Source organism: Dipodascopsis tothii (assembly GCF_038497935.1).
Source record: "Dipodascopsis tothii strain CBS 759.85 unplaced genomic scaffold V1510scaffold_10, whole genome shotgun sequence".
Classification (NCBI taxonomy): domain Eukaryota; kingdom Fungi; phylum Ascomycota; class Lipomycetes; order Lipomycetales; family Lipomycetaceae; genus Neoaidaea; species Neoaidaea tothii.
In genome coordinates this window covers 194,201-218,159 of record NW_027117994.1, presented here as the reverse complement: position 1 = coordinate 218,159, position 23,959 = coordinate 194,201, and the positions used below count along the sequence as shown (strand labels likewise).

The 23,959-nt window shown below is 68.3% G+C and overlaps 13 protein-coding genes across 13 annotated transcripts; 7 read left to right on the top strand and 6 right to left on the bottom strand.

Moving 5' to 3' along the window:
• Positions 1–32: 32 nt before the first annotated feature.
• V1510DRAFT_392666 (uncharacterized protein) lies at positions 33–838 on the top strand. Its single transcript, XM_066931800.1, has 3 exons — positions 33–216; positions 247–510; positions 542–838. Exons 1-3 carry the CDS (start codon positions 116–118, stop codon positions 723–725), a joined length of 549 nt encoding a protein of 182 aa, XP_066789725.1. The 5' UTR covers positions 33–115; the 3' UTR covers positions 726–838.
• An 860-nt stretch (positions 839–1,698) lies between these two features.
• V1510DRAFT_363567 (CDC45 family) lies at positions 1,699–3,788 on the top strand (the record flags this gene model as incomplete). Its single annotated transcript, XM_066931139.1, has 4 exons — positions 1,699–2,405; positions 2,508–3,248; positions 3,280–3,487; positions 3,519–3,788. The coding sequence occupies 4 exons, from the start codon at positions 1,699–1,701 to the stop codon at positions 3,786–3,788; spliced, it is 1,926 nt and encodes a 641-aa protein (XP_066789724.1).
• Positions 3,789–4,141: 353 nt separating this feature from the next.
• Positions 4,142–5,867, bottom strand: V1510DRAFT_363284 (uncharacterized protein; the record flags this gene model as incomplete). Its single annotated transcript, XM_066931122.1, has 2 exons — positions 4,142–5,619; positions 5,651–5,867. 2 exons carry the CDS (start codon positions 5,865–5,867, stop codon positions 4,142–4,144), a joined length of 1,695 nt encoding a protein of 564 aa, XP_066789723.1.
• An 858-nt stretch (positions 5,868–6,725) lies between these two features.
• V1510DRAFT_429523 (uracil-DNA glycosylase-like protein) lies at positions 6,726–8,086 on the top strand (the record flags this gene model as incomplete). The annotated part of the gene is made up of 3 exons (XM_066935317.1): positions 6,726–7,029; positions 7,060–7,747; positions 8,021–8,086. Exons 1-3 carry the CDS (start codon positions 6,800–6,802, stop codon positions 8,084–8,086), a joined length of 984 nt encoding a protein of 327 aa, XP_066789722.1. The 5' UTR covers positions 6,726–6,799.
• A 2,034-nt stretch (positions 8,087–10,120) lies between these two features.
• V1510DRAFT_402394 (uncharacterized protein) lies at positions 10,121–11,635 on the bottom strand (the record flags this gene model as incomplete). Its single annotated transcript, XM_066932100.1, has 1 exon — positions 10,121–11,635. The coding sequence occupies one exon, from the start codon at positions 11,633–11,635 to the stop codon at positions 10,121–10,123; it is 1,515 nt and encodes a 504-aa protein (XP_066789721.1).
• Positions 11,636–12,011: 376 nt separating this feature from the next.
• V1510DRAFT_414873 (60S ribosomal protein eL42) lies at positions 12,012–12,748 on the top strand. Its single transcript, XM_066933489.1, has 4 exons — positions 12,012–12,103; positions 12,182–12,264; positions 12,382–12,477; positions 12,528–12,748. The coding sequence occupies exons 1-4, from the start codon at positions 12,100–12,102 to the stop codon at positions 12,663–12,665; spliced, it is 321 nt and encodes a 106-aa protein (XP_066789720.1). The 5' UTR covers positions 12,012–12,099; the 3' UTR covers positions 12,666–12,748.
• A 412-nt stretch (positions 12,749–13,160) lies between these two features.
• On the top strand, positions 13,161–13,868 carry V1510DRAFT_363593 (uncharacterized protein; the record flags this gene model as incomplete). Its single annotated transcript, XM_066931141.1, has 2 exons — positions 13,161–13,196; positions 13,230–13,868. The coding sequence occupies 2 exons, from the start codon at positions 13,161–13,163 to the stop codon at positions 13,866–13,868; spliced, it is 675 nt and encodes a 224-aa protein (XP_066789719.1).
• On the bottom strand, positions 13,809–14,665 carry V1510DRAFT_104060 (uncharacterized protein; the record flags this gene model as incomplete). The annotated part of the gene is made up of 1 exon (XM_066930211.1): positions 13,809–14,665. A coding segment is annotated over one exon (771 nt), but the record flags the coding sequence as incomplete, so codon positions are not given.
• A 186-nt stretch (positions 14,666–14,851) lies between these two features.
• V1510DRAFT_363276 (ammonium transporter AmtB-like domain-containing protein) lies at positions 14,852–16,336 on the bottom strand (the record flags this gene model as incomplete). The annotated part of the gene is made up of 1 exon (XM_066931121.1): positions 14,852–16,336. One exon carries the CDS (start codon positions 16,334–16,336, stop codon positions 14,852–14,854), a length of 1,485 nt encoding a protein of 494 aa, XP_066789717.1.
• A 1,367-nt stretch (positions 16,337–17,703) lies between these two features.
• Positions 17,704–19,059, top strand: V1510DRAFT_406710 (GTP1/OBG domain-containing protein; the record flags this gene model as incomplete). Its single annotated transcript, XM_066932393.1, has 1 exon — positions 17,704–19,059. The coding sequence occupies one exon, from the start codon at positions 17,704–17,706 to the stop codon at positions 19,057–19,059; it is 1,356 nt and encodes a 451-aa protein (XP_066789716.1).
• On the bottom strand, positions 19,057–20,038 carry V1510DRAFT_376434 (RNA polymerase). The gene is made up of 3 exons (XM_066931564.1): positions 19,723–20,038; positions 19,608–19,690; positions 19,057–19,575 (listed from the first exon to the last, which is right to left on the bottom strand). Exons 1-3 carry the CDS (start codon positions 19,795–19,797, stop codon positions 19,089–19,091), a joined length of 645 nt encoding a protein of 214 aa, XP_066789715.1. The 5' UTR covers positions 19,798–20,038; the 3' UTR covers positions 19,057–19,088.
• Positions 20,039–20,167: 129 nt separating this feature from the next.
• Positions 20,168–21,836, top strand: V1510DRAFT_363635 (uncharacterized protein; the record flags this gene model as incomplete). The annotated part of the gene is made up of 3 exons (XM_066931145.1): positions 20,168–20,305; positions 20,440–20,613; positions 20,676–21,836. 3 exons carry the CDS (start codon positions 20,168–20,170, stop codon positions 21,834–21,836), a joined length of 1,473 nt encoding a protein of 490 aa, XP_066789714.1.
• A 69-nt stretch (positions 21,837–21,905) lies between these two features.
• On the bottom strand, positions 21,906–23,065 carry V1510DRAFT_414860 (uncharacterized protein). Its single transcript, XM_066933488.1, has one exon. The coding sequence runs from the start codon at positions 22,637–22,639 to the stop codon at positions 22,052–22,054; it is 588 nt and encodes a 195-aa protein (XP_066789713.1). The 5' UTR covers positions 22,640–23,065; the 3' UTR covers positions 21,906–22,051.
• Positions 23,066–23,959: the final 894 nt, after the last annotated feature.

Here is a 23,959-nt window from a genome sequence, read left to right as displayed (position 1 = left end):
GCACTGGATGCGGCGTTCAAGCCTCACGCTGTGCGGCTCACGTGCCCGCCGCTTGCGCACTTGTGCGCCCAACCTCTGGAAATTTGTCGCCCAACCGCACAACGCAGCATCCACCATGGCTTTCAGCTCACTTCTCTCGAAGGCGGTCGCTCGGCCGCTGCGACCCGGAGTGTGGGCGGTTAGCACCCGGCCGCACGCTCTAGCGATCTCCAGGCGGTACGTGCTTCTAGGGGCCAACTAACCCAGATCGACCGCAGGCGTCGCCAGCATCTCTCTCTCGCAGCAATCGCCGCGCTGGGCTAGTACCGGGTCTGGTTCGACCGACGGAAGCAAGTCCGCCAAGGATGAGAAGCTTTTCAGCCTTCGCTGGGACCCGGTGTGGACTTACCTGGTCCTGTTGTTGTTTATTGGCTCGCAGACCATCAACGTCATGTCCGAGAAAAACAAGTATAAGGAGACCAAGCGCCGGCTCAATGCGCGCATCGAGATGCTCAACGAGACCGTCAAGAGGTGTGTCGGTGTCTAACAAGGCTGACCTCAGAATCCAAGACGGTGAGGACGTCGACATTAAGAAAGAGCTGGGAACCGGTCTCTCGGCCGACGAGAAGGCCTGGGCCGATCTTCTGGCCGAGATCGAGAGCCAGGACCTCAAGTGGCAGCAGGCGCTCGGTCTGGAGACGCCTGAGGCTGAGCCGGCCGTCGAATCGGCCACTGAGACCAAGTAGCCGCTGGTCAATTGTGCATAGTGTATATCAGTCCCCTCATCAAGTGTAGCGCTGTTATCGGCAGCAGGTCTCTTGGTACTCTATCTGGTAGCCAGGGTCTGGGATAGAGGCCATTGTAGGATCCTGTGGATGTGCGGGGCAGCTCGACGGGGGCTACTTTGTGGAGAGCTCTGTCGAAAGCTGTCGTTGCAGTTTAGAGAGACTGCGGCTATATGCTCTCGCCGTCGGGCAGCTGGTCTCGACAGAGCGGCTGCCTACGACCCGCCAGTATTGACCAAGCGCTCGGCGGTGGCTCTGTCAAGACTAGCCACCCCGAGCGAGATTGGGGCCACAATGCTTCCTACGGGAAAGGTACCACACTCGACGGTGCTATTGCCGGAAGCTTGTTGATACACATGAGCAGATTAATCCACCGATCCGACCACAATTACAGTTGCTTGTCGATGGCCTCGGCCCTGAAGGCTCGTGCACAATACTACTTACTTGGTACCCCTTAATTAAGGTCCTTGGTGATATGACACGGCAATGCACCGCCACAGGCGATCTGGCATATTGCCGCACGTGTTCCGATACAAGTCCATGAGGATGGCGCCCTCTGCCCAGACAGATCTACGTGTGCCCGTGTCTACCAAGGCAGTTGGCTCGATATGTTACACAGCCGCACGGTGCATCCGACCGAGCGACAATGATCTGACAAGCCGCCTGGTCACTCCAGCAGGTTCCGTGCAAGGCCCTCGCTCAACCGTTCCCAGCAGGCTCGCACTAAGAGGCCTGACCTCGAGGCAGCGGGCTGCACGACAGCGTGTTATGCAGTAGCGTGCAGTAGTCCGCAGAAAGATGCAGCGACCCGCATAGCACACATTAAATTAAAAATAGAGTTCGGGGGCCGGGTCGTGCAACGCGTAAAATAAAAACCACGCCAAAACGCGTGCGCTCCAACGGACATCACGGCGATCGAAAGACAGCGGGCCCGATGTACGTGCCCACGGATCGGTATGTACCGGTCTTTGAGAGCTTCAAGGCAGCGACCATGTCGCGGACGACATGCCAGACGGTTATTCTGGTGTCGTGCCTGGACATTGATGCGCTGTGTGCCTGCAAGGTGCTGGTGAGCATCCTGCGGCGGGAGCAGATTCTGTACCGGATCGTGCCGGTGGTGGGATATTCGGAGCTCAAGGCGGCGTGGACCGCGCTGGACGAGGAGGTCCGGGCGGTGGTGATGATCGGGTGCGGGGGTCTGGTGGACCTGGGGACGTACCTGGAGGTAGACGAGGTCGAGGAACGCAAGATCTACGTATTCGACAGCCATCGGCCGTGGAACCTCGAAAATGTGTTTGGAGCAAACGAGGTGTGGTGCTTCGACGACGGTGATATTTCCGACTACCTGAGCAAGGAGCAGACGGCGTTCCAGGGCTTGGAAAAGATCCGGGCGCTGCGACAGGAAGCGGGCCAGGACGACGAGACCGACAGCGAGACCGACAGCGACGAGAGCACGGACGCAGACGAGAGCGACGGCGAGCCAGAGGAGTCGGCAAGCACGGTGGACGCGGGCGAGGACGCGGGCGGGTCGGGCCAACCAGGGGCCGGGTCGGCGTCGCCCTCACCCGGGTCGGCGTCGCCCACACCCGGGTCGCTGCGGTCGCCCGGGTCGCCGCGGTCGACCGGCTCGCCCGGACCCGGGTCGCCCGGGTCAGACCGCGACCTAGCCGACGAGCTGGGCGACTCACCGCGCCCAAAGCGCAAGGCGCCGCAGTCGTGGGCGCCCGAGTCACCGTCGCGGAGACTGCGAACCGGCACACAGTCGGTGCGTAAACTGCGTCGCGAGTACAAAGCCACGATCGCGGCCTACTATGGCCACGGATCGTCGTACTCGTCGCCAGTCGTGTCACAGATGTACACGCTGCTGACGCTCCTCGGCGACGCGTCTACCGAGGAGCTATGGCTGACGATTGTGGGCTCGACCTCGCTCGACACTGCCAGCCCCGAGTCGTACGCGCGCCTGTACCCGCTCCTGCGGGACGAGGTCTTGCGCATGAGTCCAGCCGGTCCGACCACTAAGGCCGTTGCTGACGACCGCTCGCTCTCAATCGAGACTGACTACCGGCTGTTTCTGCTGCGACATTCGTCACTGTACGAGAGCATGATGAACTCGACGTTCATGTCGGCCAAGCTCGAGTTATGGAACCAAAAGGGCCGAACCAAGCTGCACACAATGCTCGCCCGCATGGGCGTTTCGCTGCAGCTGTCGCGCGAAAAGTGGACGCACACAGACGTGACGGTCAAGCGTACGCTGCGCGACCGGCTCGCGGGCATCTCGGACCAGTACGGCATCGGTGGCGTGGTACGCGAGGGCGTGCTCCGCAAGTTCGGCTACCGCGGCGCGCTGACCGCAGGCGACTGCGTCGAGGCCGTCGCCGCGCTGCTCGAGAGCGCGCACACTACGGACGTGGCCGCGCCGGCCGCGGCAACAGACCGCGCGCACTGGACGACCAACTTCTGGACGGGTTGGGACGCGCTCGGCGAGTAAGTAGGACCACGGCCCGGCTGACAGCAGCATTGACCTGCTCCACGTCGGCGTCGGGCACGCCAAGCGGCTGCAGGAGGCGGTCGTGCGGACGGGCACGGCGCTGCTGGAGAAGCGGCTCGTGCGTCTGCTGCGCGTGTTCCGGCTGGCGATTGTCAAGGAGGGCCCAGACCTGGACCTGTTTGCGAACCCGATCACGCTCGCACGGTTGGCCCACTGGCTTAGCGAGAGCTGCCACGTACGTATATGCGCGACGGCACTGACGACAGCACCTGGACTACCGCGCGCTGCCGCTGGTGCTGGCCGCACTGGACCGCGAGGCCGACGTATATCTGGTGCTGGGACTGCCAGCGCTGCGCCACAGTGACGACACTGTGGCGCCGGGGCCGGCCGCGAACGGCTTTGGCCAAGCATTCGCGCGCGTGGCCGAGCAGACCAACGCGCGCGTGCGCATCGACAGCTTCCACAGCGCCATGGTGGAGGTGCGCAAGGACGACTTGGCGGGCTTCTTAGAGGGCTTGACTGTGGTCGGGCTCTAGAGAGAGGCGAGACTGGACTGGGTAGGAGCGAGCGTGGAGTGGGCTGAAGGGAGGCTGAGGTCGGGGCTGCTGAGGCTGATGCAGGAGCGTGAGCCAGAGGCGCGCCCGGGACCGCGTCCGGACTGGTCCGAGACCGAGTCCGAGCCAGTCCGAGACCGAGTCCGAACCGGGTCCGAGACCGAGTCGGGACCAAGTCCGAGACCGAGTCCTGGGTCAGTCCGGACCGAGTCCGCGCCGAGAGCAGTGCGCACCGCCTCCTCCGCCGCCAACAAGCCTGCACTCCAGCCATCCGCCCCCCCTCCACCAGCTCTCCTCTACGGCGGCACGGCCGCAATGCATCATGAACGACGGCGTCACGCCTGTAAGATTAGGAATCTACGGATCAAAACAGCTCCGGCCAGAGCTGCCGAACCAGCGTCTTCTTGTTGACTGCGGTCAGCGCTGCGCCACACCCACTCACCTTTGCCCATCTGGTTGCGCGGGATCTGCTCGACCACCTTGAGCTCCTTGGGCGTCTTGTAGCCCGACAGGCGCAGGCGCAGCTCGGACTTGAGCGTCGGCAGCGTCAGCTCACGGGTGCCGGTCGGCACGACGACGGCGGCCACGGCCTGGCCCCATTCGACGTTCGGCAGACCGACCACCGCGCACTCGGCCACGCCGTCCAGCGACAGAATCTCGCGCTCGATCTCGAGCGCCGAGATCTTCTCGCCACCGGACTTGATGATGTCCATGGACTCGCGGCCCTTGATCCAGAAGCGACCGGCAGCGTCGACGCCGGCGATGTCGCCGGTCTTGAACCAGCTGATGCCCGCGTCGTCGGTCACGAACGACGACGCCGTCGGCTCGGGCTTGTTCCAGTAGTACGTAAACACGGTCGGGCCGGCAAGCTCAATCTCGCCGATGAGCTGGGCGTCGCCGTCCGTCGGCACGGGCGTCAGGAACTTCTCGGACTCCCAGCCAACGGTCTCGTAGACGACGTCGCCGGTGTCCTTGTCGACCAGACGCGCGCGCACGCCCGGCAGCGGCTTGCCGACCGAGCCCGACACGCGGTCGGCCTCGGCGCGGGGCTGGCTGAGGGCCATGCCGACCTCGGTCATGCCGTAGCGCTCGAGCAGCTGCGGGTGGCCGCCCGAGAGCGCGTGCCAGCCGTCGCGCAGGGGCTCTGGCAGCGCGGCCGAGCCGCACATGGCCAGGCCCAGGTTCTTGGACACCGCGGCCGTGACCTCGGCCTGGCGCTCGGCCGGCAGGCCGCGGTACACGGTCGCCAGGCGCGCGTAGATCGTCGGCACGGCCGTGTAGATCGTGATCACCGGCTTGGCCGGGTCCGTGGCCGCCAGCAGGTCCAGCACGGCCGGCGCCACGAACGGGAACTGGAACACGACGGTCGCGCCCACCGTCAGCGGCACCAGCAGCGCGTTCAGGATGCCGTGGATGTGGTGCAGCGGCAGCGTGTGCAGGAGCACGTCCGCCGCGTCGATGTTCCACGCGCGGATCAGCGACTGCGACTGCGCCAGCAGCGTCGCCGCCGTGATGACCACGCCCTTGGGGTTGCCAGACGTGCCCGACGTGTACAGGATGATGCCGCTGCCCTCGACCGCCGGCGCCGACACCGCGACGGTCTCGGTCGCCGGAAGCGTCGGGAAGACTTGGTCGATCACGAGCAGGTCGCGGCCGCCCGCCAGCGGCGTGAGCTTGTCGACGAACCGGGCGGTCGTGATCAGTAGTGCGCAGTCAGCGTCATCCAGCTGGTACGTCAGCTCGGCGGCTGTGTGCGACGTGCACAGCGGGATTGCGATCGTGTTCTCGAGCGTCACGATTGCCAGCAGGCACGCTGTTGTCAGCGCGCCCAGACCAGAACGTACCCACGAACTCGTAGGAGTTCTCGCCCATGAGAGCAATGCGCCGGCCGGTGCCGGGGTTCTTGAAGCCGCCCAGAAAGGCGCGCCATTTGGCAATGTCCGCCACGAGCGACCCGTACGTGAACGTCTTGCCGCTAGCATTGTGCACGATTGCGGTCTTCGTCGGCGGGTGGGCTGCCAGGGCCTTGATCACTGGCAGCGACGGCAGGACGTGGCTCATCGTGGACAGCGGTCTGGGGTCAGCGAGTCCGGCGGCTATATGCGGCTATATGGCATTGCGGACGCAATTGGCCGCCGGGATCGGTAGACGTCGCGGGCGAGCCGAGGCAGCGACTCCGAGGCATGGGCCTGCGGCAGTGGCGCATGACCGCTGTGGCATATAGCCGCGTGGCGCATAGCCGCCGCAGGGCCTGCGCCGACGGGGTCGCTGCCAGAGGCCCGTTGCGCACCCCGGCAGCAAGTCCGTCGCGGGCCGCTGCCTGGGCAGGCATATAGCCGCAGCGGCCTGGTAACATATAGCCGCACGATCTGTGGCCGAGCCACGCTCGCGCGACCATGCTCCGGCCGCGCGGTCGGCGCTGCCCGGGCGAGCGGCCAGCCGCTGTCGACCTGCGAGTCCAGGCAGACGTGCGTGCCCCGGTGTCGACGTCGTCGCCGCCGCAACGGCTCCACCGACCGACGATCTGGAGGCGGGGCCTGCGCCGCATGACGACCCACCAGCCACCCCGAGTCGGCACTCACCTGGATGCAAAGAGTCTTATGGACGGGACCAAGCGCGGCTTGGCGAACAGCAACTGACGGAGAAGAATGGTCAACGAAGACCGGGGTCGGGTGGAAGAGAGATAGGACCGACCCCACCGGACGGCCATTGACGGATGTCGAGGAACCAGAGCGTCCCAAACGGGCAACCGAGGGCAGGCACCGGTGGAACGGCGAACTCCGTTAGCCCTTATAGGTCTAGTTGCCTGTCGAAGCGCGTTAGCGTGCATGGCAACTGCGGGCGGATGGCGTGCTAAGAGGATGCGGTAATGCGAATGCTATTTAAGAGATGGCGTGGCCGCGAGCCCGCAACAGGCGTAGCGGAACGCGATCGCGGCCGGCGCTGCTAGCCGAAAGCGCGGTGTTCGACGCGCGCAACTCGCAAGAGCAACCATGTCAGGCAGCGCATCGAAACGAAAGGCCACGAGCGCGGCGAGCGCGGCGGCGGGCGCGGCTAAGAAGACGCGGCCGCTGTCGGCCTTCTTCGCGCCAACGGACAAGGCCGCGGCAGCCAAACCGGCGGCCAAACCGGCGGCCAGGCCGACCACCCGGACCGGCAAAAACGCGTTCGACAAGACGACGTGGGTCGCGTCGCTCACGCCGGAACAGCGGGACCTGCTGGGGTAGGTATCCGGCGCGCGTGGCTGACCCAGGCTCGAGATTGAGACCATGGACGAGTCGTGGCTGGGCGCTCTCGCCGGCGAGCTCACCAAGCCATACTTCCTGGGTCTCAAGCGGTTCCTGGCCGAGGAGCAGGCGCGCAACCAGGTGATCTTCCCGCCGCCGGGCGACGTGTACTCGTGGTCGCGGCTGACGCCGCTGGACGCGGTGCGGGTCGTGATCCTGGGCCAGGATCCGTACCACAACTTCAACCAGGCGCACGGGCTGGCGTTCTCGGTGCTGCCGCCGACGCCGCCACCGGCGTCGCTTCGCAACATCTTCATCTGTCTCAAGAAGGAGTACGGCGACTTTGAGGTGCCCAAGACAGGCGAGCTGACGGCGTGGGCGCGGCAGGGCGTGCTGCTGCTGAACGCGTGTCTGACGGTGCGCGCACACAACGCCAACTCGCACGCCGGCCGCGGCTGGGAGACGTTCACCGAGCGGGTGATCTCGCTTGTGGCCGAGTCGCAGACGCGCGGCGCCGTGTTCATGGCCTGGGGGACGCCCGCCGGCAAGCGCGTCGACAAGATCGCCAACAAGGGCCGGCACTGCGTGTTGCGGTCGGTCCACCCCAGCCCGCTGTCGGCCTCGCGCGGCTTCTTTGACTGCGGCCACTTCACCAAGGCCAACGCGTGGCTGGCGACGACGTACGGGCCTGCTGCTGAGATCGACTGGCGGCTGGTGGGCGGGGGGGGGCCACCCAAGCCCGCGCGACCGGCCGCTGAGCCCGCGGAATCGGGCGGGGCGGACGCGCCCGCGGAAAATGCCGCGCCCGCTGGTCCTGCAGGTGCCGCGGGTACCGCAGGCGCTGCAGGCGCTGGTGCCGCTGCTGCAGCCGCGGCTGAGACTACGTCTGCGCCGGCGAAACCTGCAGTCGAGCCGGAAGCCGCGGCGCCAGAACTGGCCGAGCCGGAACCAGCTGCCGCGGCGCCGGCCCAGCCGGCTGACGCCAAGCGCGCGCCCGGCCCGACGCCGCTGGCCGAGTCGTCGCTCAACGTGGCGCGGCGGCCGGCGGTCTAGTCCATAGAAATCAACTTTTATTGCTGCACAGGCGGCCAAGGACCGATGCTGCGCCATGCTAACGTGCGGGGCCGCGGCCCGCGATGCCTACTCGGGTGGGCGCACGGAGATGTGTGTGCGGCGCCGGCGCCGGGCTTTGCGGGCGGCCAATTCCTCGGCGGAAAGCACCGGCTCGAGATGCAGATGGCCAATCGACCGCACTCGGTGGGCTGCCCGTGCGGGATCGGACGAGCCTGCGGCGGATGCGATCGGCCCGTGTGGCGCGGCCGGCGCGGCCAGCGGCAGCCGCGGCAACGCACCGTAGTGGTTTCCGGGGTCGCGGCCGGGTGCGCGGACGACCGCGGGTCGGGTCAGGGCGGATGGTACCCGGCGAGAGATGTCGATCGGCCGGTCGGGCGCGCGCGGCGGCCGCGCCGCCGGATGGCCACCGCGGCGGGCGTCGGTGGCCTGCGGCGGCGGCCGGGCCGGATCGCGGCAGCGGCCGTCGTCGGGTCGGCCGGCGTCGTGGGACCCGGGTCCGCGGGTCCAATCGGCCGGGTCGCGGGTCCAGTCGACCGGGTCGGGGCGGGCGGTCGACCCAGACGGCCAGCCGGACGAGCGCTCCGCTCGGTCTGGCCGTCCTGCCCGGTCGTGTTGGTCGTGTCGGTCGTGTCGGTCGTGTCGGTCGTCGCGCTCGCCCGCGCGCTCGTCAGGCCGCTCAGCCGAGCGCCCGGCCGAGCGCCCGGCGCGGTCGGCGCCAGGATGTGTCATGGCCTGCGGCCAGCGTCAGACCGCGGGCCTGTCGGACGGTCGAGTGCGGCCAGGATCATAGGCCAGCGAGCCGGCCAGAGGATGCGCCACGGAAGAGGCCAGCAAGGGGGTGGTCTGGCGCCCGCCCGGGTTATATAGCCCGGCGCCGGGGCCGCCGGCGTGCAGCGGCACTGACCGCGGCTCGGCGGCGCCTCACAGGCCGCGCCGGGCGCATGACGGCGCAGGGCGCGCAGCGGCGGCCGCCCGCCGCGCCGCGCAGGAGCGCGCGCAGGAGGGCCAGGCTGCAGGCCGCCCGGCGGCCGCTGTCGGCGCTGCACGTCGCGGCCGCTAGGGCCCCGCGGGCAGGGTGCGCGGGCCCGGTGCGATATGAATTCATAACCGGCGCGCCTAGCCAGGACAGGCCGGGGCGGCGCAGACGCCGCCGCTAGACGTGTCTCGCTGCGGGCGCGCGGCCGGGCTGCTATCGCCGTTACCCACCTAGCCGTCGGGCTAGGCGGCCGGGCCGCTAGGGCGGCTGCAGGCGCGGTTCCCGGCGGCGTGCAGGGAGCCAAGGACCGGGCGCGGCGTGCGGAGGTGTGATAGTCGCCGTCACCCGCGCTAGGGCCTGGGGCCGGCGGCCCCGCGGCGGTCGGCCCCGGCGCGCGCTAGGCCGGCGCGCCACCGCGGCTGGGCGACGTGGCGGCCACGACGGCCAGGCCGGGCCCGCGCGGGACCGTGCAGCCGGCTGCAGCGAACGGTGCCGGGCGATCGACCGTCCGGCCGGCCGGCGCCCGCGGCGCGGCTGTGCGGGTTAGGGTTGCTTATCCGTCTGATATGCGCGGGAGCTAGGCCCGACTGGGCTGCGCACGGGGCGCCGCGTAGAACTCTATCTTATCGTATTCGTGTGCCCGATAGCCGTGCGGCTCAGCCGCTCAGGGGCGTCCGGGGCGCCCACCGCGGCTCAGTCGGCCGCCACGCGTAACTCGCAGCGCATCTGGCGCCGCCGGGCGAGCGCCCCCTAGTCCGCGCGGCGCCGCCGCAAGCTGACGACGGCCGCAGCGACTAGCAGCGAACCGGGCCAGCCGGCCAGCGCGCCCGGGCCCGTCGAGGCTGGCCGGCAGCCGCCTGCAGCCCGCCGCCCGCTAGCCCGCGCTGCCTGGACCCGCTATCTGAGACAGGCCGTGGCGACCGCAGGCGCTGGCGCCGCCGAACCCACCGTCCCGGCGCCCGCGCCGGCGACGCTTATGCACGCGGCCGAACAGGAATGAATCCAGGTGTGGGCCCCGGGCGACTCGCCGTTCGCGCCTAGCCCAGCCGGGCCAGCGTGCGCTCGAAGAGCGCGCGCACGGCGGCGTCGTCAGGGACGGGGCCGAGCCCGCCGGCGGCGACGAACTCGCGGTACGCCGCGTAGAGGTGCTGCGTCGTGGCCACGGACGACATGCGTGCCAGCACCGACTTGTAGACGACGCCGAGCGTGTTGGCCGTCGGCGCCAGCGGCGGCCGCGCCGGCTGCACCGTCGGCCCGGCGGCGGCCGCCGCCAGCCCGAGCCGGCCGGCCACGCCGTCGCCAAACGCGAGCCGGAACTCGGCCAGGACCTTCTCCGGGCCAAAGTGGTGGCTTAGCAGATCGAGATAGTCGGTCGCAAAGTGCGTGTCGATGGCCACGCCCGCGCGGTCCATTGTCGCCAGCACGTCCAGCGCCTCGGTGATCATGCCGTGCCGCTTGTACCCATTGAACAGGATCGAAAACGTAGCCGCGTCCGGCCGGCAGGCCGAGTCGAGCATGGCGCGGAAGATCGCCAACGCCACGTCCACGTCGTCGAACCGCACCGCGCGGTACAGCAATGCGTTGTAGTGCCGCGTGCTCGTGGGGGCGCCCCGCGCGTGCAGCCGCGCAATGTACTCGTCCGCGCGAGCCTTGTCACCCCGCCGGACGAGCGCGTTGATGACCATCACGTACTCGTGCGCGCGCGTCGGGCCGAGCCCGGCGGCGGCCTGCTCTTGCGCGGCCCAGCCGTCGACGCCGTCGGCCGTGGCCAGAAGCCCGTGCGTCAGGAAGTCGTACTCGGCCGCCTTGACGGGCTGCCGCAGCCTTGCGAGCTCGTGCCGCAGCGAGCCGTAGTCCTGCACAGCGACGCCCTGGCCGAGCAGCGCGACCGTCGACCGCGGCAGCCGGAACGACAGCCGCTCGAACTCGCCGAGGAAGGCGAGCACGAGCCGTCGCCCGCGGCCGCTCTGCTCCATGGCCACCAGCTCGGCCAGTGCCTGCTCCAGCGCCAGCGCGAGCTGGTAGCGGTACTGTTGCCGCAGGTGCGGGTCCAGGTACCGCCCGAGCTTGCGCGCACACACCCGGGCAAGAAACTCGGTGGCCGTGACGAGCTGGCCCGACCGGATCAGCTCGCTCACGAGCGCGACGATGACGTCCATCTTGACAGTGGACCGGAACATGACCTGCCAGTAACGGTAGAGCTCGGATGAGCCGCCAACGCGAGCGGCGAAGAGCAGGATCCGCACGATCCGCGCCTGGTCCACGGGAGAGATGAACAGCGGCTGGCTGGGGCCGAAGTCGGCCGGCTGCATTGACGGCACAAACGGCAGCCGATTGATGTTTTGCCAGATCCGGAAGATGGCATCGGTGTCTGGCAATTGTGCGGCCAGCGCGCTCGCTGGAGAGGGTGTGTCGGAGCCGGCGGCAGCTCCGGCCGCCGCCGCCAGCCGCGGTTCGAGCACGGCCCATTCGTCGTCCGAGATGATCTCGCTGAGGTCGTCGAGCGACAACGCGGCCGCGTGCGACAGCAATCGAACAGGAGATGCAGACATATTGGCCAGTGCGGCAGCTGTCGCTGTCTGGCCGGCAGCGGGCGCTGCCGTGACTCTGGAGCCCAGGCCGGGCCGGGCCGGAGTCGGCGCAGCCAGTGTTCGGCCGCCAGAAGTCATCGTGCGACACGCAGACAGCGACCGCAGCACAGCCGGCGCCAGCACGGGAGCCGGCCATCCGGTCGCGACAGCCGCAGCCACCGGCCGCAGACATCTGCGCGCGCACGGCGCGCAATTGAGGGCCATGGTCGTGGGGTGCGGTCGGGGCCGGGCGCGGGAGAAGAGGTCAGTTGTCACGTGACTATTGGGAGTTGCAGCCCTAGCCGCAACCCTACAAAAGCAGTCACGTCCGGACGGCAACCCACCGCACACGCCGTACACACAAACCGCTACGCCCGGCGCCGCAATATTAGTGTTGGACCTGCTTCACTTTTTACCATACAGCATCTATCATCAACACCGACACGATGGGTAAGATCCGGCGCACACCAGCCGTCGCCCGCACGGCATGGCATCGACCGCAAGCATCAGACCGCTGACGCCGTCTAGTTAACATTCCCAAGACTCGGAGAACCTACTGCAAGGGCAAGGAGTGCCGCAAGCACACGCAGCACAAGGTCACCCAGTACAAGGTACGCACGATCCGACGGGCCAATGTGCCGGCACGGCGCCTCTGGCGTGTGTGCGGGCGCGGCCCGTCCGGCGCTCGATCGGCCGCCGGCCGCGCAGACAGCAGCTAACAGACCCAGACTGGCAAGGCTTCGCTGTTCGCCCAGGGAAAGCGTCGTTACGACAGAAAGCAGCGTGGTTACGGTGGTCAGACCAAGCAGATCTTCCACAAGAAGGTACGTTGCCGCCGCGTGCGCGCCCGCCGAGCAGTACTGACCCGAAACAGGCCAAGACCACCAAGAAGGTCGTTCTCCGTCTGGAGTGCGTTGCCTGCAAGACCAAGGCTCAGCTCGCCCTCAAGAGATGCAAGCACTTCGAGCTTGGCGGTGACAAGAAGCAGAAGGGACAGGCTCTGCAGTTCTAGATGTAGTATTGTTATTAAAAAAGTATATACGGAACCGCTCTGTGATCGGAAGCAGATGTATCAATATAACATGTCTATGTGAATGTGGGCGCGGGCGCGCTGGGCGCCTGCGCGGCGTGTGCTGTGTGCGCTGGGCACGCGTTGTAGTTGTGGTCGTTGCGCGGAATCGTGCGTGGCACGGCGTGTCGTTGTCGCAGATCGACTCTGCCGTGGGTCTGTCCACGCCGGAACCCATGCCACACGGCGGCCGGTGCGGCAGCGGCTGGGCGACCGCGGCCGGCCGCCGTCTGGCCGCCGTCTGGCTAGCTGGCCGGCGCGTGGCCAGCAGCCGCGGCAGCGGCAGGCTGTCGTACGACCGTCCAGGCGCCATGCCACACGTCTTGGGTCTAGACTGAGGTGCAGAACATCGTGGATTCTGGCCAGAATCGCTACCCAGCCGATCCGCTCACTCCAACAAGGCATTCCAAGCGCAGGCACATCCGATCCGAGATCACCATGGCCGGCAAGAAGAACGTCGAAAACTCCAAGAAGGTGGGTTGTCCCGGCAGACCGTGCTGACGCCAGGCCGCCGGCAACGCCCGCAAGGCCGACGCCGCCGCAGCCAAGCAGGCCGCCGCCGACCAGCGTTCCGAAGAGGCCGACGCCGCCGAGTGGAGCAAGGGCTCAAAGTCCAACGCCAAGAAGGCGGACGCCGAGGCCAAGAAGGCGGACGCCGCGCGCAAGAAGGCCGAGCGCGAGGCCCTGCTCGCCGAGGAGATGGCCGCGCTGCCGACCAAGCCCAAGGGCGGCCCGGCCAAGGTGCGCGGGCAGGACAAGGTCGCCGGCAAGCGGGCCAACAAGATCGACGACTTCCTGTCCAACAAGGACGACGTCGGGCTGTCGGCGTCCGGCATCGACGACGCGCTGGACGCGCTCGACATCTCGACCGGCAAGGGCGGCAACGTCGGCGTCGAGCGGCACCCGGAGCGGCGGTTCAAGGCCGCGTACGCCGCGTACGAGGAGCGCCGGCTGCCGCAGCTCAAGGAGGAGCACAAGGGCCTGCGGCTCAACCAGATGAAGGACCTCATCCGCAAGGAGTTCGAGCGCTCCGAGGAGAACCCGTTCAACCAGGTCAGCGTCGCGCACAACGCGACCCGCGCCGACATCGCCGCCACCAAGGCCCAGGTCCGCCAGGCCACCGAGAACCGGCTGGGGGCCAAGTAGTCAATCTAGTGTCTGTATTATGCTATCTACGTCCGCCGCTGCTGGCTCTCCCGGTTGAGCTCGCTGATCCGCTGGCGCGTGTTCTTCTCCGTGCGCGAGCACGTCTCGCGCACCAGGATCTCCAGGAACCGCTTGACGAACCGGTCGTTCACGTTCAGCTCGTCGCAGAACTTTTCGTACGTGTACTTCTCGACCACGCCGACGCACGCGCCGGCGCGCTCGTCCCCGGCCTTGTCGTCCCCGGCCTTGTCGTCCCCGGCGAGCGCGGCCCGCGCCAGCGCGTCGTCGACGTCGTCCTGGCAGTGTACGTGCGCGGCCGCGTCCGTCTCGCCGCGGGCCCGGCACCCGCACGCGCTGTCGACGCACTTGCGGTCCTGGCACATGGAGTACACTCCGGCGGGGAGGATGTCGATGATTTGCTTGATGCACTGCAGCTTCTCCAGCAGAATCTTGTCCGCGTCCGCCTGCGGGCCGGCCTTGTTGCCGTAGACGGGGACCCCCATTCTGCCTGTGCTGGCCGCTGGACCTTCTGGGCCTCCTGCGGCGGCCTCTATATGCGGCCTGGATGCGCCGTCTGCCTCTCGTGCGCTGCTGTGCGCGTCTGCTCCGGTGCTGCCTCTCCGCTCGGCCGCTGTCTCTCCGGCTGTGTTGCCCGTACGCTGAGCCGCTGCCGACTTTAAAGCTTTCGGCGGCCGAGTTGACCTGCCTGGACCCGCCACGGCCGATGGCGAAACACTACGCACGCCTAACCCTACGATAACCGCCCTCCGTCCACGCCGCCGCCAACAGCAGGCCCGGCCGGCAGTCGGCCGCGGCTGCGAGCGCCTCAGGCGGCGCCGCGGCGCCGGGCTGCGCCGCGCCGCGGCGCGGCGTCCTGGCCGCCGGCCGCAGGAACAGGGTTTAGAGTTGAAGCTTTTAAATTACAGTTAAGAGTACAACGGCGGCGATTTTAAACCCAGGCCGTAGCCGACGCAGGGCCGGCGCTAGTCGGCCTTGACAGGCACGGCCGAGCCCGACGTGGTCAGGGTGGCGAGGCCGACGGCCTCGAGCGAGTCCTCGACGGCGGCGCGGCCCTTGATGGCCAGGACGTCGAAGAAGCCGGCTTCCTTGAGCGCGACGAACAACTCGTGGTCGCCGGCGCCCTCGTTGTAGAGCAGGGCCGCGTCCAGGCCGTCGCGCTCGGTCTCGGCGTCGACGCGGAACTTGAGTCCGGGGATGTGGTCGATCGCGTAGAGCAGGACGACGGAGACGACAAAGGTGTAGCCGACGATGGCGGCGACCTCGGCCAGCTGGTAGCCGAGCTGGACGAAATGGCCGTCGACCCAGCCCGAGGCCTCGGTCATGCCGTCGAGGCGCGAGACCCAGTTGGCCGAGAACAGGCCGGTCATGACGGCGCCGCAGATGCCGCCGATGGCGTGGTGCGAGAAGACCGAGAGGCCCTCGTCGATGCGGACCCAGTCGTGGATGTTCTCGGTCGCGCGGACGATGACGCCGGCGACAAAGCCAATGACGGCCGCGAAGTACACCGGGACGAAGCCGGCGGCGGGGGTGATGCCGACCAGGCCGACGACGGCGCCGCGGCAGGCGCCGGTGACCGTCAGCCGGCCCTTGTAGAGCCAGTACTCGACGACGCCGAAGCCCATGACGCCCGTGGCGGCCGCCAGGTTCGTGTTGAAGAGCGCGTACGACGTGCGCACGCTGGCGTTGAGCGTCGAGCCGCCGTTGAAGCCGAACCAGCCCATCCAGATGAAGATCGTGCCGACGTAGATCAGCGTCGGGTTGTGGGCCGTCAGCCGGCGGGCCCGCGGGACCTCGTCCACGTCGAGCCGGCGGCCGAGCACGAGCGCAAACGCCAGCGCGCCGGTGCCGGACGCGATGTGGACCGGGCCGCCGCCGGCAAAGTCCAGCGCGCCCAGCGTGTACAGCCAGCCGTTCGCGTTCCAGGTCCAGCACGCGACCGGGCAGTACACGACCGTGGCCCAGCAGAACGCGTAGACCATCGTCGGCACCAGCCGGCACCGCTCGAAGCACCCGCCGATCATGATCACCAGCGTCTCGACGCAGAACATGCACTGGAAGAAGCAGAACAGCATCTCCGGCAGGTAGCCGACCGGCGCCGCGATCACGTTGCGCAGCCCGAAGTTGGTCAGCGTGCCGATGAACGGGCTCGCGTCCGCCGCGTACGTCAGCGAGTAGCCCCAGAAGAACCACTGGAACGGCACGACCGCGCAGATGCCCATGCTCAACCACAGCATCGACGCCGCGCTCTTGCGGCGCATTTCGCCGGCATAGAACATGCCGATGCCCGGGATAATCGGGAAAATGAGCACGCCCGAGACCATGATCCACACCTGGTGGAAGCCCGAGTCCGCGAACGCCGCGTTGACGTCCATGGTCTGCGAGTTGCCGCCGGCGGCGGTCCACCCCGCCGACGACGAGTTGAAGAGATCCGAGGGGTATTCCGACATGCTGCGCCGAGCCGCCGCGGCGCCGCCCGCCCTTTATACCTGCACAGTCGGCTCGCCCGTACGCCACCGAACACCCGCTGCCAAGGGACTGCGGGTTATCGCCGTCGCCGAAGTGCCACTATCAGTGGGCCTGCGCTCATTAGGCCTCCACTAGCACCGATTCACGCCCACACGCAAAGCCACCGCCGGAGGTCCCGTCTAGCGCAACCACCGCACCCGCCTGGGCACGAGTCGCTGCGCTCCTGCCGACGCAATCTGGTTGCGGGCCGGTGCTGGTTCGGGTTGGCGCGGCTTGCCGGGCGGTCGTGGCTGCATGGAACGTCTCGGGTATCTCCACGTGACTGCCCGGCCGCCTGCTGGACACAGCACGCTCCAGGTCAGTGGCAGCCGGGAGATGCTCGCAGATGGACGTCCGGTGCGCCCGGGAGACCCTTCTTATATAGACTGTCTCCGGCAGCAGTGACATCCTGAATGTCATCGCAGCTTGGCTGTGACATTCTGCTGTACCAGTGACATGCTCTGTGCCAGTGTCTGGTCTCTAGCGCGCGCACGTCTCCCGTTGTCGCTAGCGTGGGCGGGTGGCCAATCGCGGTGGGGCGGTGAGTCGCCAGCCGCATACCGTGCGGCGGTGGCTGGTGGCCGTGTGCGCGTGTGGCCGTGCTCTGGCTACCCGGCGCCGCAGTCGCACGAGTCGCGCGAGTCGCCGACTCTCATCGCGCCATGTCCTTGGCGGCCGCTGCGGGTAACATATAGCCGCAGGGGCATGCACGCGCATGCAGGTAACACCCCGTACGTCGTGCGGCGCAGGCATCCGCAGCACCGCTGTGTCGCCGTGGGCACGACTTGGCCGGAGGGCAGGCTCGACAGAGTCCCCGCCGGAGGCTCGCCTGGAGGGCTGCGGCGATCCGCCGGGTATGCTGCGGCCCTGCCCGCAGGGCAGCCACCCTCGACGGAGTCGCCGCCGGAGGCTCGGCGGCTGCATGCTCGTGCGGCTATAAGCCGCATGGGGTGCGGCTCACGCACACAGCCGCCCGGCCCGGAGGGAGCCCCGCCGTGGGCGCCACGCCTCAGCGCACGAGCCTCCGGCGGCGACTCCGTCGAGGGTGGCTGCCCTGCGGGCAGGTCGCAGCACGCCCGACGGGCTGTCCGTGCTCGTGCTGTAGAGCTCTGGCACGGCTGTGGTGAGCGCGTGGCGCCTAAGTACACTTCTCCCAAAATCGAGATCGCGAATTTTCACTGCACGCCAGACCTGGTCGACAGCACAAATCGCCAGCTGCGACACCACCAGATCCTCGGACGACCCGAGATCGGAGCAGGACACAGCGGACGTCGGGCAGAGACGTCGGGCAGTGCAGCGGAGCGACAGCATGTTTGGACGATCCGGCAGCGCGGCCGCAATTGCCAGTCCAATGGCCTTCCTTCTGAGCCCACGACGGCCGTGGCCCGGTAGCGTCGGCACGGCGCAGCGGCTGGCCGGCAGCTTCTGTGCGCGCGCAAACTCGTCAAACGTCGACAGCCGGGAGGCGGAGTCGGCCAAGCCGTTCCGGCACCGGCAAAAGGTGGACTCGAACTTCACGGACGTGATGGTCATCAAGCTGTCTTCCGGCGCCGGCGGCAACGGCAACGTGTCGTTTGCCCGGGACCAGCACCGGCCCAAGGGTCCGCCGTGCGGCGGAGACGGCGGCGCCGGCGGCAGCATCTACGTGCAGGCGGTGGAAGGCGAGCGGTCGCTGCACAAACTGCGCAAGCGCGTCGTCGCGGAGAACGGCCGGGCTGGACAGAGCTGGGACATGCACGGGCGGCGCGGCAAGGACGTGGTGATCCGGGTGCCGGCCGGCACGCTGATCACGCAGGTGCCGGACACGGAGCTGGTGCGGGAGAACGTCGAGGACGGCGAGGGATGGATCCACTCGTCGGGGTTCCAGGAGCTCAGCGAGTCGCGTGACTTCTTCCTGGACCTCAAAGCCAAGAAGCGCGAGGACGACGCGGTGCAGAGCGAGCGCGAGCAGATGGAGGACAGCTTCCCCGAGAGCGGGCTGGATCTGGCGGAGCCCGGGGCGCCGGTGCTGCTGCTGAAGGGCGGGCGCGGCGGGCAGGGCAACCGGCAGTTCCACACGTCGATGGTGCGCAACCCCCGGTTCGCGACCGTCGGCCGCGCCGGGCTCACGGGCGTGTTCCGGTTCGAGCTCAAGACGCTGGCGGACCTGGGGCTCGTGGGCCTGCCCAACGCCGGCAAGAGCACGCTCCTGCGGGCGATCTCGAACGCCACGCCGCGCGTCGGCCACTGGGCGTTCACGACGCTGTCGCCGTACGTCGGCACGATCAAGCTGGCCGGGCGGATCGACGCCGAGAGCTTCACGGTGGCGGACATCCCCGGCATCATCGAGGGCGCGTCCGAGGACCGCGGCATGGGCGTCGGCTTCCTGCGGCACATCGAGCGCGCGCCCGGGCTCGTCTTCGTGGTCGGGCTGGACAGCGCCGACCCCGCCGCGGACCTCGGCGTGCTCCTGGCCGAGATGGGCCCGCGCATGGCCGGCAAGCGGGTGCTCGTCGTCGGCAACAAGGCGGACCTGCTCTCGCAGGGCGTCGAGGACAAGTTCCGCGCGCTCGCCGCCGCCGCCGCCGCCCGCGGCTGGCCCGCGCTCGCCGTCTCGGCCAAGTACGCCCAGCAGGACGTGCAGGTGCTCCTGCACGAGATGGCGCGCACCGCCGGCGTCATCTGATGTATATAGCTCATGTTTCCTAATGTACACTACAGACAGATCCGGTAGCTCGCGTAGCGGCCGCTCGTCTCGCTCCGCCGGATGATCTTGACCACCATGCCGCGCCGCAGCCCCAGGTACTTGGCCACCGGGTCCTCGCGCTGGATGCGCGGCAGCTGCGACTCCTTCAGGCGGTACTTGTCCAGCAGCAGCCGCTTCTCCTCGTTCGACAGCCGGATGTGCTTCGGCACCAGCTCGTGGTGCGTGATGTTGACGAGCAGGTCCGACTCCTGGAAGGTCTCGATCACCGTCGGCGCCACCGTCGGCAGCATCTTGTTGGCCGACGGCGTGATCGAGTTCTGGTAGATGAACAGCCCGGCCGAGAACGACTTGTCGATGATGTGGATGCAGAACGTGCGCATGGTCTTGATGCCCACCGACGCCTCGTCGCAGAACTCGACCCACATCGAGCCCAGGTCGGGGAACTTGGCCTGCGCCTCGGCCGTGGGCAGCGCCTGGAAGCTCATGAGCTTGCGCCTGCGGTCAGCCCGTCCGGCGCACGCACTTACTGGGGCTCGCCCATCGAGTCGCAGATCCGCGACCGGAACTCGTCCAGCGTCATGTCGATGTCCTCCTGGGGCACCTCGTAGCCCTGGCGTCAGTGCCGGCCGGCCGGCCACGTACCCGATCCTTGACCAGCTCCTTGACGGTGCGGTACACACGCCACAGGCGCGACGCCTTGCGCTCTGTCTCATCCATGGCTCTGCTTCAACGATCCGTTTGCTGTTCCTCGCGCGCTGCCGTGCGCGTGCTGCCCGAATCGGTGTGGAAAAGACGTCGGAGGTGCGTTCGCGCCGGCGAGAAAAAAAATTCGGCGGTGAAAAGGACCGGGACCAGGGCTGCGCAGGGACCAAATAAACGCGGGCGGCCCCAGCAGTTCGCCCTCGTCTGGCGCCATCAAAAAAAAACCACCTCGGAAAAGTCTTTGCACAAGGGTTTCCGGCAGTATTTAATCGACAGAGCGGTTAATCTATAGGATTGGCTGTAGCGTGGACGTTGAAGTTCATCAATTCAGGACGACAAGCGCTTTGGAGGAGTAATTGATCGCAGAAAGCGGGCTATAGACACGATGACTGCGGACGAGAAGACTGTTGTCAGCGAGCCGGTGGTGGCCGGGGGCAAGAAGCCCGAGCAGCCGGACAAGGCGGCGTTCGAGGCGCAGCTGGCGGTGCTGCAGAAGGACCTGAACGCGAAGAACGACAAGCTGGTGAGTGCGGCGGCGGGGCCACGTGGCGGGAGCGGGCGGACGGGCGCGGCGGCGGGCGGCGGCGCGCGGCGGCGCGGCGCGGCGCGCGGCGCGCGCGGGCGCGGGCGCGACCGGCGGCAGATGCTGACGGCCAGGATGCGTACCGGAACCAGCTCAAGGCGGCGTCGACGGACTCGGAGCAGTCCAAGCGCCAGCAGGCGCTCAAGAGCGAGCTGTCGACGCTGCGCAAGCGGCGGGGCGAGCTGCGGACGTCCAAGCAGGCCGTGTACGAGGAGATCAAGACGATCGACGACTCGATCAAGCGCAAGGTGCGTGGGGCGGGCGTGCGGCGCGGTGGCGGCGGCGTGGCGGGGCGGTGGCTGACGGGCAGACCAAGGACATCCAGGCCGCCAAGGCCAAGCTCAACTTCAAGTCGGTCGAGGAGCTCGACAAGAAGATCGCCGAGCTCAACGCGACGGTCGACTCGGGCCTGCTCAAGCTCGTCGACGAGAAGCGCATGCTGAACGACATCACCGCGCTCAAGAAGGCGCGCAAGACGTTCGGCACGTTCCGCGAGTCCGAGGCGTCGATCGCGGCCGACCGCGAGAAGATCGCGGCGCTGCGCGCCAAGGCCGACGACCCCGAGACCAAGGAGATCGCGGCCAAGCTGACGACGCTGCAGGCCGAGCTCGACGGCATCAACGCCGAGTTCGACAAGACGTCCAAGAACCGCACCAGCCTGGTCGAGAAGCGCAACGAGGCGCGCAAGATCAAGGACGAGGCGTACAACGCGCTGTGGAAGTTCAAGAACGAGTACTACGCGCAGGAGAAGGAGTACCGCAAGTACATGCAGGAGGTGCGCCAGAAGCAGTGGGAGCGCCGCATCGCCGAGCGCGAGGCCCAGGACAAGGAGCGCCGCCAGGCGCGCGCGGCCAAGAAGCTGGAGGACGCGTCCGAGCCGGCGTTCACGGCGCAGATCGCGACCGCCGAGTCGCTGCTGGCGCACTTTGACCCGACCTTCAAGCCGTCGACCGAGGGCATCGTCCAGAAGAGCTCGTTCGCGCCGGCGTCGGCGCGCCAGGTCGCGCTGCCCGACGGCGTGCAGGTCCTGTCCAAGAAGAAGGACGTGGCCGAGGACGACTACTTCGTGGGCAAGAAGGGCAAGAAGGCCAAGGGCGTCAAGAAGGCCGCGCCCGCGGCCGACGAGAAGAAGGACGACAAGTTCACGCTCTCGCCCGAGATCATCGACCAGCTCTCGAAGCTGTCGATCGGCGTGCCGGCCGCGTGGGACGACGTGCCGGCCGTCGTCGAGAAGCTCAAGGTCAAGATCGAGTGGTTCGTCGACAACCAGGAGCGCGTGACCGCCGAGAACATCGCCAAGGCCACGGCCGAGATCGAGAAGGCCGAGGCCGAGGCCGCGTCGGGCGACAAGGAGAAGCGCGCGCCCAAGCGCCCGGCCAAGGCCAAGAAGGACGCGCCGGCCGAGGACGCGCCGGCCGAGGACGCCGCCGAGGACGTGCCCGCCGAGGCCGCCGCCGAGGCCGCCGCCTGAGCGCCGCCGCCGGCGGCCGCCTGGCCGCCGCCCCTCCCCCATCGCACGGCCCCGGCCCCCTCTTTTTGTCTACCCTCACGTCTTTAGATCATGTAATGAACGTCAAAAGTCTGCCTTACGCCCGGCCCGCGGCCCTGTATTGTCTACCGTACGTCAAACTACGTCGCCAGACCGAGGTCGGCGCCTGTGTCAGCCGGCGCCCGCGCCGCGCACGTCTAGATGATCGCAAACGAGCTGTTGAAGACGTCGAGCATGACCGTGCGGATGTCCTCGCGCCGCTTGAGCCGCTCCTGCCGCTCCTGCACCTGCTCGAGCACGTCCGCGGTCATGCGGCCGTTCGTGGTCGCGTTGTCGAACTTGCGCAGCTGCGCCACGATCCACACGCGGTCCTCGCGGCTGCTGATCTCGGACCCGCACATGAGCAGCGGCCACAGCATCGACACCGGCAGCGTGCCCGAGTCGGCGATGATCAGCCGGGCCATGGACAGGATGACGTCGATCGCGTTGAGGACCTCGTCCGTGCACGGGAACTGGACGTACGCGACGCGGTGCAGGTGGATGAAGCTGGCGTAGTAGCCGGCCACGTAGACGCGGCAGCTCTTGGTCACGGTCGCCGCCAGCTTCTTGCCGAGGTGGAGCGCCGTCAGCCGGCCCTGGACCGCGTGGTCCATCAGCGGCGGCCGCTCGTCCCACAGCCGGCGCAGGTCGCGCGTGATGTCGGCCGCGATCTTCATGACCTCGAACTCGGCGTCGACCGTGCCGCGCGGCCGGTGCCAGCGGTCGATCAGCGAGATGCGCCGCATGAACGACTGCGTCTTCTGGAAGAACAGCGCGCCGGGCTGGAGCACGAGGCCGTAGAGCACGTCCTCGACCTCCTCGTCCACCTTACCTAGGTCGCTCGCGTTGGCGCGGCGCGTGGCGACGGCCGTGGTCGGGTCCGCGACCGGCGTGGCCGGCCGGCCGATGGCCGTGTAGCTGTCGACGGCGGCCGGGTACAGCCCGTCGTCGTACGGCTTGGCGGGCTCGTCCGGCCCGGGCGCGCTCGAGTCGCTGCCGCCGGACGTGCTGCTGGCGTCCGTCTCGAGCAGGTCGTCCGCGGACGAGTCGAGCTCGTGGAACACGTCCGCGGGCTTGGCGCGGCTGCAGCGGTCCGTGCGGAAGTCTACGCAGCTGCCGCAGAACGCCGGCGACAGGTCCGACAGCAGCTGGCCCTCGCCGCCGGCCGAGCACGCGCGCGCGTCCAGCAGCCGCAGCCACGACAGCAGCTTGCGCTCGAGGCACGTGAACGCGCCCCAGCTGTGCCGCGCAAACACCGACTCGTTCAGCAGCTTGGACGCGTCCCGCAGCCGCTTGTACGCCAGCGACATGCGCGCGCGCCCGACCGGCTCCATGATCAGGTCGACGTACGACAGGAAGAAGATCGCGCAGAGCGTGTTGCGCAGCAGCATCCGGTCTGCCAGCTCCGGGAACGACGACAGCTTGAGCAGCGCCTCGTCCAGCCGCCGCGCCGCCGCGTTGTAGTAGTCGGTCGTGCGCGCCACCCGGTTCGACTGCCGCGAGTAGTGCAGCTCCGAGAACGCCAGGATCGAGTTGTACACCATCGGCGACGTCAGCGCCATCTTCATCAGCGTTCGCCGGACCTGCACCCACTTGGTCTCGGTGTCCACCGAGAGGATGATCGGCGGCACCACCGACGACAGAAAGTGGTCGATCAGGACCTTGGGCGACACGCCTGCGCGCGGCGCCGTGCGCAGCGCCGAGAGGCCGAGCCCGGCCGCGCTGCCGTCGGCCGCTGCGGCCGCGGCCACGACCAGCCGCGGCACCGCGGCTGCCTCCGGCCCGGCGGCAGGCTCCGCCAGCGGCGCCGCGCCGGCCACGCCGGCCGGGCCGGCGGCCGCCAGCCCGAGCTCGTCGAAGGGCTCGGGCTCGTGCTCCATCAGCCGCTGCGTCGACCCCAGCGTGGGATCCGTCCACAGAAAGCTGGCAAAGTTGAACGCGGACGCAAACTCGTCCGGCCGGCCGGTGTCGAAGAGCTCGTCCGTGCGCGGCAGCTCGCCGGACGGCCGCAGCGGCAGCGGCTCGGCCAGGAGCTCTGGCGACGACGTCGGCGACGCGGGCGACAC

Coding starts and splice junctions, on each gene's coding strand:
- V1510DRAFT_414873 (XM_066933489.1), top strand. Junction 12,265..12,381: donor ACAAGGTCACCCAGTACAAG/GTACGCACGATC, acceptor TAACAGACCCAG/ACTGGCAAGGCTTCGCTGTT. Junction 12,478..12,527: donor AGCAGATCTTCCACAAGAAG/GTACGTTGCCGC, acceptor GACCCGAAACAG/GCCAAGACCACCAAGAAGGT.
- V1510DRAFT_392666 (XM_066931800.1), top strand. CDS start 116: ATGGCTTTCAGCTCACTTCTCTCGAAGGCGGTCGCTCGGCCGCTGCGA. Junction 217..246: donor GCTCTAGCGATCTCCAGGCG/GTACGTGCTTCT, acceptor CAACTAACCCAG/ATCGACCGCAGGCGTCGCCA. Junction 511..541: donor CTCAACGAGACCGTCAAGAG/GTGTGTCGGTGT, acceptor GGCTGACCTCAG/AATCCAAGACGGTGAGGACG.
- V1510DRAFT_414860 (XM_066933488.1), bottom strand. CDS start 22,639: ATGCGGCGCATCTCGCTGATCGACCGCTGGCACCGGCCGCGCGGCACG.
- V1510DRAFT_376434 (XM_066931564.1), bottom strand. CDS start 19,797: ATGGATGAGACAGAGCGCAAGGCGTCGCGCCTGTGGCGTGTGTACCGC. Junction 19,691..19,722: donor AGGAGCTGGTCAAGGATCGG/GTACGTGGCCGG, acceptor CACTGACGCCAG/GGCTACGAGGTGCCCCAGGA. Junction 19,576..19,607: donor GACTCGATGGGCGAGCCCCA/GTAAGTGCGTGC, acceptor GGCTGACCGCAG/GCGCAAGCTCATGAGCTTCC.